General features: G+C 44.4%; 1 protein-coding gene across 1 annotated transcript in view; it reads left to right on the top strand.

Moving 5' to 3' along the window:
• The window catches only part of GALNT10 (polypeptide N-acetylgalactosaminyltransferase 10), a 214704-nt gene that overhangs the window by 95985 nt on the left and 106408 nt on the right, over positions 1-12311 (top strand). Inside the window, exons 2-3 of the mRNA XM_065918970.1 lie at positions 1583-1685; positions 4584-4722. Coding sequence (XP_065775042.1) covers positions 1583-1685; positions 4584-4722 — 242 coding nt within the window. The remainder of the gene's footprint in view (positions 1-1582; positions 1686-4583; positions 4723-12311) is intronic.

Raw genomic sequence — 12311 nt, forward strand, 5'->3', positions numbered from 1 at the left:
GACATGTGGCATGTCCACTTTCAGAATTTTCTTCCTGCAAGTCAGAGAGGTCTGCAGGAGAGGGACTGCTGAGGATTATTATCATTAGAGCTGTTGTAGGGATACTGAACCCTTGTGGAAAATGCGCTAATGCGAGGATCAGCCAGGGACTTAATAAACAGGCATGAGGATGATTTTATCCCAGTGGCTCTTGTTAGTCCTAATGTTCCAGCACACCACGCGTTCAGGGCCTTCGTAGATAATTATACAGGAAATAGTACTAGTGGATCCTGCACGCCACAGTGGCATGAGCAGGTTTGCGGGCTCTTTAAAGGGTAAGGTCATGGGGAAAGCTGTTCTCATCTAGGTGAACACAGAAGATACAAACAATGGTGTGGAGCAGTGTCAGCTTGGAAAGACTCTTACTGAGCCCTGGGGCCTGACTCTTGGCATGGGAAAGCATCTGGCACCTTTTGATGACCCCAGACGCTGGAATAGAGCCTCTGGGAAACTGCTTCCTTAAACAGGCCCACCAGGACAGACTGCCCTCCTTGAACTGACATAATAAATGTCTTCAGCTCCAGCCTCTGGGGACTGCTCTCCTGTGTATTCCTGTTTTCTTTCAGTCGTGCGAGCGCTTGTTCAGACCTTCCACACACGTCTGCCAGCTGCTCCCCCTCTCTGGGCCCGGGCCTTCTTTGGGACTGCAGAGATGATCGTGACCCAACTCCTCCTCCTGTGCTCCGAGCTCCTTGAGCCCAGCCCACTCTGCCATGCTCCACCCGCCCAGGGTGTGAGCTCTGCCTGCCTCGCATTTCAGCTTATCTGAAGTCCAGCCCAAAGGCCCCCGTGAATCCTTCCCCAGTTCTCCCAGGCAGAAGTGAAGTCCTCTAGCTCTTTCTCGGAACCTCTCACCCCAGGTTCATTTCCTATGCCTCATCCGGTGCAGAGCCATGCACTAGGCAGCGGTGGCTCTTAAGCACTTGGAAGGAGGCTGAACTGAGATCAAGTGTGACATACACACTGGATTTCGAAGACTTAGTACACACACAAAAAGAAACATAGACTTAACCTCAACATTTGTTTCCACTGCCTGTTGAACTGATCTTACTTTAGATCAGTGGTCCCCAACCTTTTTGGCACCAGGGAACAACTTCATGGAAGACAGTTCTGCCACAGTTTTGGGAACCCCTGCTTTCGATGGAGTATATGGAGCTAAATGAAATACATTATCAAAACTCACTTCACCTGGTTTAAAAAGCATAAAGTTACACATGTGGCTCATCTTGGTAGCTTACATTATATTTCTGTCAGACAGCATCATACTTACCGCCTTCTCTCTTCTGTAAAAGCAGTGTCTGTCCATCAGCGTTCTCTCCCACAGGTTTATAAGTTCCAGGAAGGTGGGCACTGTGTGTCGTCTTTGTGAACTTTGCACACCTGGCTGGCACAGGTGAGCGGGAGTATCCAAGTTCTGAGGGAATTAATGAATGAACCACTGATGGCAGACATTCATCCCTTAGGTCATGTACTCGCTGGGTCTCTTTATTATTAAACTTATTTTCCCTTTTCTTCTTTTTCATAGTTTTTGTCTTTTTTTAAGGGCTCACACAATCAACCAAAGAAGAGCTTTTTCTTTGGAGACAGGCAGAAACTGAAGGACTGGCACGACAAAGAAGCCATCAAGAGGGATGCTCAGCGTGTAGGTACGAAGGGCTGGGCGTCCACGGGTGGGTCCCCTGGAGAGTGCTTGCACATGTGCATGTGTGTGTGTGTATGTGTTTTATGGGGGCATCTAGACCTCCTGTTGACTCCCTGTCCATTTGCCATTATCCCTTCCCCTGGTTTCCAGAGCCAGCCGTCTCCCCTCCTTCACCTGTTAGCTGACCCCTTTCTCCATTCACATCATCAGATCCACTGCTTTCAGGCCTTTGCCCTGAAACCTATATGGTGATAGAAAATGTCTCCCTCCTGGAAGATACGTTACCACTAAAATGAGGAGCAGTAATAATAAGAACCCACATTTACTGAACACCAACAGCGAAAAGGCCCACGATCCACACTTTGCACGTTTTCTTGATGAAACCCCTAACCAACCTTTGTAGCTCATTTGATCAGAAGGAACCTGGAGCTCAGAGAGGTGGGGTAATTTACCTGCAGACACACAGTGAAAAAGAGGCAGGCTTGAGACTTTAACCCAGGTCTGGAGGGCTGAGTTGATCCCTCCCCAGCATCACAGCCACAAGGCTGAGTGAAACTCGTGGGCTTCTGCTGAAGCTTTCTTCACCTGATGAGCCTTTCAAACAGCTCCTGTTCCACTGCAGAGTTGGAATGAGTGAGGTATACAGAAATCATGTGGAGAGTCGTCTCCAAAGGGCCTGCCTAGGAGCCAGGAGAGCAGCTCTGATGCCACCTACCAGCCATCTGACCCTCAGATGAATTCCAGACTCCTGGAACCTCAGTTCCCCCTCTGTCCTCAGGGCTCATGCTTCCTACGTTGATAACCAAAGGGTATTGTTGTGAAGGTGACAAATAAAGTATAGCTTTACAATACTGAAAAGAAATATAAGGGGTTTGTGTTTTATTCATTTTTATATCAGAGGTACCCAGCACTATTGATTTTCTTTCTTAAAATGTTACACTGTGACAAAACCAGATTACAAGAAGCTCTGAATAGAGCTGACATAGTAACTGATGGTCAGGGAAATCAAAAGACACATCTGCCAGTGATTTAGAATGAAGGGTTGGAATGCTGCTTAGATTAGGAAAGGAAATATTTGATTTCCCAGGCACTTATACCAGAATTATTAGAACATTGGGCTCACTAGCCAGAAAAGAGTAAGCAGTGGTGACATTATTAAGAATAATAGTAACCAGCCCAAGCTGAACACTCACTGTGTGCCGGGCGTCTTGCCCTGCATTCCCCCCTTAATCATCACACTGAACCTTTTCATCGCAATGAACTCCAAGGGAAAAACCCAAGACACAGAAAAGCTGAAGGCACTTCCAAGATGACAGCCAGGAGCAGCAGGGCTGGGCTTCAAACTCCCCACTGTGCAGCTCCAGGGCCTGAACTCGGAATCACTCCCCTGCACTGCCCCCTCCACCAGAGCTTCCCTCCCTGCCCAAACAGATGCTTCTGCCCTTCTTTGTCTGCCTGCGGCATCTGTGTCCCTTGTGGGATCATGCTGGCACTGGCCAGCAATGTCTTATCCCAGAACCATGCAAGTTACAGGCAGCAGAGTCCTCACCATCGTCGGGCTGGATCAGAGCAGGCACCGCCCCGGGCTCCACCTCTCTACTTGCACCTTCTCATCACGCTGATGTTGACAGCAGTTACTTTGCAAAGTAAACGGGGTGTTGCTCAGGCCACAGGCTCCAAAAGATGAGGTGATTTTCAGTTAGCTGATTCTATTACCATTTCTTCCATTCTGTCGCCAATGGCAGGTGCTTGGTCTATTATTGCAGGGGATGGGGGACATCAGCACATACCATCTACCCCCCGGAAACCCAGAGGGTAATTTCCTGGAGCATCGGACTCTTTCCCCAGATGGCTGGTACAGAGAAAGGAAAGCTGGCACTGGATCCACCCAGATCCCTGACTAAGCCACACTTTTCAGGCAGTTCTGGCCTAGGCAAGGCAGATCGTCATTAGTTTGCTGGCTTTAAAAAAATCAAAGCATCTTTGATCATTTGTGGCAATTTTGGTTTACATGTAAAGTTCGAGTCACCTGGAGAGGAATCACAGTATTTCCTCACATGGTTAATAGGGTTTATCTTTACAGAAAGCTCTCGGGTGTGCAGCCTCTTTGTTTGACTGTCTCAGGATGGTGTGGGTACCAGACAGGAACAAGCTACAGTTCACAGAGCTAGTGTGGCTGGCCCAAGGTGGGTCAGCTCCTAGGCAGGTGACCTGGCCTCCCATCCAGGTGGGTGGACTTCAGGGTCAGGGATATTTGGGGCTCCTGGCAGAGGGCGGGGGAAGCATGGGCATTGGAGCCCAGAGACCTACTTTTATAACCTTTCTGAGTCCTGGTTTTTCTTTTTTATTGCATAATTTTATTTGCTTATTATTTTTGGTTGCTCTGGGTCTTTGTTGCCACACTGGACCTCTCCAGCTGTGGCGAGTGGGGGCTACCCTCCAGTTGCAGTGTGTGGGCTTCTCGTTGTGGTGGCTTCTCCTGCTGTGAAGCCCTGGCTCTAGAGCATGCTGGCTTTAGCAGTTGTGGTACGCAGGTCCAGTCACCCCATGGCATGTGGGACCCTCCCAAACCAGGAATCAAACCTGTGACCCCTGCATTGGCGGGCGGACTCCTCACCACTGGACCACCAGGGAAGTCCCAAGTCCCGGCTTTTCTCTCTGTAGAAAGAGGGCTCACGTGTCCACCCTGACAGCCTGTTGTGGAGGTTACAGGAGGACAGAGCTGCAGTGCGTGACACAGGCATGCCTGAGTCTCACTCCCTTCCCCTCTCTAGCCCTGCAGAATCTGGAGAAACACTCTGTATCAAGTGTAAGGACTTTTCTTGGTGATTTAAGCACGTTTTTCCTCTTCCCTTTCCCACTGCTTTTAATTGGCAACCCTGATTTTGCTCTTTGCTCCTAGGAGATGGAGAACAAGGGAGGCCCTTCCCGTTGACCTATGCTGAGCGAGTGGACCAGGCGTACCGAGAAAATGGATTTAACATTTACGTCAGCGATAAAATCTCCCTGAATCGCTCTCTCCCTGACATTCGGCACCCAAAGTGAGTATAACTTCTCTCATCTTCTGGGATCTAAGGATTTTTGCCCTTGACTCTTGTTGAGGATTAAAGAAACAGGTCCATAAAGCACTGCTGGAGGAGATTCCCTCTGTTACCCAGGGCCTTTGTGCACAGGTTCCTGTGAGCAGATTCTTCTAGAATTTAGAGCTGGTGTGACCAAGGGACAGTATTGTTTCCCCTAAAGAGTTGGTCTCCTTCCTCTATTCATGCGGTGGAAACCAGGATCTCTGTATTTTCTCTCTGGACTCTGGCCCACAGGGAAGTCCAGACCTCAAGTTGCAAGACAAGTGCAACAACAATTTCAGCCCTCCCTCACTCCACCTTCTGAGTGTGACATTTTTATTTCTTTTTTTTTTTTTTAACTCTTTATTTTAGCTATCCTATGCACCTTTATGTCTGTGTCTCGGTTATAAGCTATCCCAAATCATTTTGAGAGTGTACATGTCATCATGATTATAAGGATCACAGTGACCGCTAACTTTGTTTGAACACGTAGTGTGTGTCCAAGCACTTTGTGTCATGTCCGTTCCCTGCAGTGTAGGCCCCATGATGATGCCCATGTTTACAGATGAGGAAACTGAAGCTTAAAGGGGTACTGCAACTCATGTAGGGCCACACAGTGACTAAGAAGCTGGGTCCGTTCTTGAGCTCCAGTTCTACCAAAAACTCTACTCCGGATCTTAAGCCATCCTGCCTTTCACTTTTGCAAGGAGTATTGTGGTGGCCATGGTCACTTTCTAATACAGCAGTATGTCTTAAAGTTGCTGTGCTTCAGAATCACGTGGAGGGCTATTAGTTGGAACACAAGATGTTGAGCCTCAACCCCTTACTTCCTGATCCAATAGATCTGGGTGGGGGCCCAAGAACTTCATTACTAGTAAGCTCCCATGTGGTGTTCATGGGGTCCACACCTTGGGAACCACTGCTAGCAGATTTCAGAATTACCTCCAAGACAAAAAGAAACTCACAGACTTAGAGGATGAACTTACGGTTGCCAGGAGGGAAGGACGGGGAAAAGGGATAGTTAAGGAGTTTGGGGTGGACTTGTACACGCTGCTGTATTTAAAATGGATAACCAATAAATTATCCTACTTATTAACCTCCCTACTTATTAACCAACCTACTCTATAGCACAGGGAACTCTGTTGAATGTTATGTGGCACCTGGGTGGAAGAGGAGTTTGGGGGAGAATCGATACATGTATATGTGTGACTGAGTCATTTCGCCGTTCACCTGAAACTATCACATTGTTAATCGGCTGTATCCGATTACAAAATTAAAAAAAACTTCTTTAAGTTTATTTTTTTCATGAAGGCAGTTATGAGGAACAGTGGAGCAGAAACTGCTTTGCTCAGGGGCTACAAAATTAGAGGCCAGGGAAAGATTGTAACAGCTAACACTTATTAGATACTTACTGTATGCCAGGCATTGTTCTCAGCCAGTGGTTCTCAAAGTGTGGTTCCCAGGCCAGCAGAGCTTGTTAGACATGCAAATTTCTGGATCCTAGCCCAGGTTTACTGAATCAAAAGCTCTGCCTAGGGGCTCAGCCATCAGTGTTTTAACAAGCCCTCCAGGTGATTCTGATGCAAAGCTCAAGTTTTATATATACATTCTTTTTTTAATATCCTTCTCCATTGTGGCTTATCACAGGGTATTGAATATAGTCTCCTGTGCTGTACATTAGGACCTGTTGTTATCCATTCTAAATGTAATAGTCTCCATCTACCAACTCTAGAACCAATGGTACTTTAAGTACGTTAATTCAGCCAAACCTTCCCAAAACCCTGGGAGATGGAATGAGGTCCAAAGAGTTAAATAATTAGTATTAGATGACATAGCTGGTAAGAGGTAGTGCCAGAATTTGCATGCAGAGAGTCTGACCTAGAATCTGAGTCATTAGGTCTTTCCACCGCTTCAAGCTCAATTGGTAGAGTGTAATAATATAGAATCTTGGTAGCATGTTTGGCTACCTAAAAATGCTTTTTGGCCCCTTACTTCTTTCAGTCCCTGCAGCATTACTTTAGGGTTGGCATTATTATTATCATCTCCACCGTATAGTTGAAGAAAGCACACAACTATGAATTTTCACGCAAAGGTGTGCTGCTTGCCCAGACCTGTGGATTTCTTACAGTGAGGGGAGGGAGCGAGGGGCCTTGCAGGGCTTGCCCGAGGGGTTGCAATTTGTTTCATGGTCTTCACTATCAAGCCTGGGATTTTTTTCATCAAAGTCTGAAAATGTAGTTCAGATATTTCGGATGTTGCTGGATTTAGAACTGTGACCTGACTCCAAAGGTCAGAAACTCAATTTATATGTTTAGCCCCTTGCAGAGTTCAGTTTCTGCACTAATTTCATCTAAGTCTAGGGAAGTTCATATGGGAGCATTATACTCTCACCTAAACACTGCTCTGTGGTTCTGTAGACTCTCAACTTTGGCTGTACCTGGGGTGGTTTTAAAAATTACAAAAGCCGGTGCCCCACCCTAACCACTGGAGTCTGAATTTCTGGAGGTATAGCCTGGGTCTCAGGATTTTCTAAAATCTCAGGATGCGATTCTCACATGTAGACAGGGTTGAGAACTGCTGGTATGAAACAGGGAATATTTTTTTTTATAATAAGAGAAGTTTTCATCCACTCATTCATCTGTTCATCTAGTAAGTGGATATTCATGGTCTTCTGTGTACCAAGCCCTGTTCTTAATACCAGGAACACATTGTGTTAGAGGGGAAGCCAGGGTGGGGATGTGCCCCTGTGTCTCCCAGTGCAGTGCTGTCTCCCAACAGCCAAGAAAAAGAAAGGTCTTCCTTTTCAAGGAGTCCCAGGACCCACAAAGAGGTTTGTGAATAGAATTCAGGAGGGTCTGTAAACTTGAGTGAGAACAACTTTGCATTTTTCTTTTCATGAACCTCTCACTGAAATCTAGTGCTCGCTTCAGTTATGAATGTAGGCAATGAAGCACCTATGATGTTGTCGCCAAAAGAAATCATCTACTTTCCCATCGCTTTACAGATATCTTGAAATGTCACAGATACTCATCACTGCTTTGGGATGAAGGTAGATTTTAGAACTTCTGCTTGATCCTGTCATCTAATGTGTTAGTGAAGAAGCACATTTATGACTCTATTTCACATTTCTTTATTATTTTGATAACTGTATTTCAGCCTAACTGGTTTTCTTTACAAGCTCATATATTTTATTTTATTCATTGTAAACATTATTCTGAGAAGCGACCATGAGCTTCACCAACCTGGCAGAGGGGTTCAGGGTCTGGGTTTAAGGGAAGGAAGCCCAGTTCTGGGTGGGTGTGATTTCTGCCTAAGGCTCCTCTATTACCAGTCCACCCACCCAGCCAGTATCCAAGTTATGGTGAAAGATCTCGCTTAATCCAGTGCTCCTGACGCTCCCCACCCCCCCGCCTTTTTTAGAGTTTTGTCGTGGAAGCTGATTTTTCATAAATGAGTTGACAGGTTTCTTGAAGAACTTTTTTCTTTTTCCAGGGGAAATGCAGTGGGCGGGGGAATCTCTCCTGCAGTTTGACAGCGGAAATGTGCAAGGAAATTAGAGCAGTCGAGCTGCTTGGTCTTGCTGGTTTCTTTTAGCTTAAACAACCTCTCTGGCAGGAGCTGAGGTTTATGTTTGCCTTCAGCTCCTTCAGACTGAATTTTGGCAACAGCATGTCAGGAGCAGAATTGAGGGGATGTTTGTTTGTGCCAGCAGCATTCACTTCCTCCAGAAGCTGCGTGGGGGACCGTACAGCCACGGAGAATGGAGACGGGGCGGTACAGCCCCACTGGCTGGGTTTGCATAGGGGAGGTGGCCAGCTGGCTCCAAGCGAGCCTGCCCTCTGCACCTCCTGCCAAGGAAGCGGGAGCAGAGGATGGCTGGTGGACTGGCCCACTTTCCTTCTCCCCTGGGGGGGCCGTGGTGGCCTGTTTGGCAGCTGCACGTGGAGGCCCTCCAGGGCACAGAGCTGATGGCAATGGAGTCCCAACTGCTAGAAGTGTCCTGGGTCCAAAGATCCCTGGGCGAACCCTTCTGATGGGTGATCAGAACCCTTAGTCTGTGCATGGTGCGGATGAAAGCAGCCTACAGTCCTGACCTGCCTTTTCCACTCCATGAGTATAGCTTTCAGTAATGATGAACTGAATGGCATCTTTGTTGTAATAAAAGGCCCAAGTCTACCAGGTTCCTGGTTCCATGCTCCTTTTTGCTTTTTGTTCAGTTAACATGGTTAGTTTATGGTATGTGTTTGGTTTCTTCAAAAGAATTTATAAGCTCATATTATTATAATAGGCCTGGATTCTTTTGAGTGCCTTTACATCCCCAACAAGCTACAAAGGCAGCCAGGGAGGGAGTTGTAGCCTATTACCTTTGACATATGTTTATTAAATATACTCTCTGAAAAAATTGATAACTTGCTGGCACAGGAAATTTAAGTCAATCACAGTTACCACTACAGTAGTAGTAGAAGTAGCAGTAGTGATAATGCCCCAATATGAATGTACATGTAGATATAAAATTTGTATTTAGGGGCCAAGATATAACAGGAACCAAGTTTACCTGCCTGACTGAAACAACCAAACGAAAACAAAAAGTAAAATATGTGAAATCATGGTTTTTAAAACTGTGGACCTCAGAGAATGAAGGACAGTAATCTCTAAGAGATGGGAAATAAATGAGAGACTCCTACAAGGACCTCACAACTTGCTCCCTAGAGTTTCCAGGGCATGGTGCAGGGAGGTCCCCAAGCACAACCCTGAGGACTTCCTGAGTTGAAGAGATGGAGCCGAGAGTCCAGAGTGCACAGGACAGGGGACTGGAGAGGACAGAGCTGTGTGGAGGCTGATCTGCAGAGATCTCCAGACCCCCTGAGTACGGAGTAGACTGTGCTGATGGTGTGGGGAGACTGGGGAAGGAGCCGCCCGGGCGGATGGGAGCAGAGTGCTCGCTCTCACCCTGGGCCAGAAACCGTGCCTCTTTCCTGCACCCGGACTGGAAAACCTCGTATCTGTAACTCACGGAGAACTGGATCTCACACTTAGAAGAGTTTTGCAGTCAGTGGGGACTAATTAGCCCTCAACTGAACAGTGCTCTGGACCAGTCTGAAAAAACATAAATTATGCCCCAAAAGGATCAAACTGTTTCCAAGTAACTTCCTCCCAGGACAAAGCTCGAGAAACTGTAACAAAATATTCAGCACCAACCAAGGTAAAATATAATCAGAGGCTATCAGACATGGAGAAAAGTAGAGAAAGATGGCCCATAATGAGGAAAATACTCATCAAAATTGACCCCAAGTTGATGCAGACTTTCGAATGATCAGAGGACACTAAAACACTTATTATAACAGTATTCCATGTCTTTAAGACATTAGAGCCTTGGAAGGTGTAAAAAGGCTCAAATTTGGGCTTCCCTGTTGGCTCCGCATTAAGAACCTTTCTGTTGATGCAGGAGACGCAGGTTCGATCCCTGATCTGAGATGATCTCATATGCCATAGAGCAACTAAGCCTGTGTGCTACAACTGTTGAGCCTGTGCTCTGGAGCCTAGGAGCCACAACTGCTGAAGCCTACACACACTGGAGCCCCTGCTCCACAAAGACAAGCCGTCACGATGAGAAGCCCGAGTCCTGCAGTTAAAGAGCAGCCCCCGCTTGCCACAGCTAGAGAAAAGCTCACGCAGCAACAAATAATCAGCATAGCCAAAAATAAATAAGTAAATCATTTTAAAAAAGACTCAAATTCTAGAAGTGAAACTAGCAGTGTCTGAGATGAAAAATGCAATATATAGGATGAATGACAGGACAGATATTTCACACACACAAAAAAATTAGTGAACATGAGGAAAAGAAATTACTCAGAATAAAAACGGTAGAAAAAACATTTTTTAAAATGAAAAAAGCATTGATGAATGTTGATAACATTAAACAGTTGAATATTTATGTGATTGGAGTCCATGAAGGAGAAGAGGGAACTAATGGCCAGAAGTTCTCCAAAGTGAATGACAACTATGAAACTGTAGATCTAAGAAGCTCAGTAAAAACTAATCTCAAGAAGCATGAATAAAACAACACCAATACGTCATAATAAAATTATTGAAACTCAACAATAAGGAGAATAAAATTTAAAATAGCCGGAGAAATAAAGCTTGTTCTAGACAGAGGACTCGAGATAAGAATGACAGAATTTTCACTGAAAACAGCACAAGCAAAAGCACGGCATAGCAACTGTTTTAAAGTACTGAAAGGTAAAACTCTGACAACCTAAAATTCCCTACCCAATGAAAATATAAAAATAAAGGCAAAATACAAACTTTTCAGACATTAGAAAAAAGCTGAAAGAATTCATCACAGTAGTCTTATACTACAAGAAACGCTGAAGGATATTCTTTAACAGGGGAAGATATCAGATGGAAATAGGAGCCTTCATTCTCAAAGAATGATCACTGAAAATAGTAACTATGTGGATATATATTATATGCTATTTTTTCTTCCTGTTTAAATCTTTAAAAAGATATCTGACTGTGTGAAAAAATAACACATTATTGTATTTAAAGTATAGATAAAAATGTATCCCACAATAAAGTTTAGAGGAGAGAAATGATAGTATACCGTTATAACATTCTCTGTACTATCTGTGATGTGGTATACTGCCATTTGAAAATAGAATTTATAAGTTCAAAGCTTATACTGTAAACCCTAAAGCAAGTACTAAAATAGCAAAAGCAAAGAGTTATAGCTAATAAGACAGCAAAGGAGGTAAAATGGAATCATGAAAAATATCCAGTTAATCCAGAAGGCAGAAAAACAGGGAAGAAAGAGCAAATATCAGAAAGGAAAAGTAGAAAATAAGTACCAAGATAATGAACTTTCACCTAACCATATCAACAATCATGTTAAATAACCATATTAACTATTTCAATGGCAAAGCAAATTGTCAGATAGGAAAGCAAGATCCAAGTACATGCTGCCTGCAAGAAGCACACTGTAAAGATAAAGATACAAATAAATTAAAAGTGAAAAGATAGATAAGATCTTCTGTGCTAAACTAGTAAAACTGGAATTGCTATATATTAATACTAGTCAAATAGACTACAGAACAAAGACTATTACTGGGGATAAGGAAGGTCATTTCATAATAAAGGAATCATTCATCAAGAGGACATAGCAATCCTAAATGTTTAAGCATCTAATAAGAAAGTTTTAAAATACATGAAGCAAAAAGTCGTAGAACTGCAAGGAGAAATAGATGTAGCCACAGTTATGAAATTTCAATACTTCTCTCTCAATAACTGATACAACAAGTAGACAGAGAATCAGCAAGGATATAGTGGTCTTGAACAGCACTGTCAACCAGTGTGACCCAGTTGACATTTGTGGAACACTCCACTCAGTAGCGAAATATATAATCTTTTCAAGTGCATACAGAACATTTACTAAGATAGACTATATTCATGACCGGAAAACAAGTCTTCATAAATTGAAATGGATTCAAGTGATAGAAATTATGTTCTCTGACCACAGGGAAAATAAATGTTGAAACCAATAATAGAATATTCCCTTAGAATTTCTAAAT

Source organism: Muntiacus reevesi, chromosome 1 (assembly GCF_963930625.1).
Source record: "Muntiacus reevesi chromosome 1, mMunRee1.1, whole genome shotgun sequence".
Taxonomy (NCBI): Eukaryota; Metazoa; Chordata; class Mammalia; order Artiodactyla; family Cervidae; genus Muntiacus; species Muntiacus reevesi.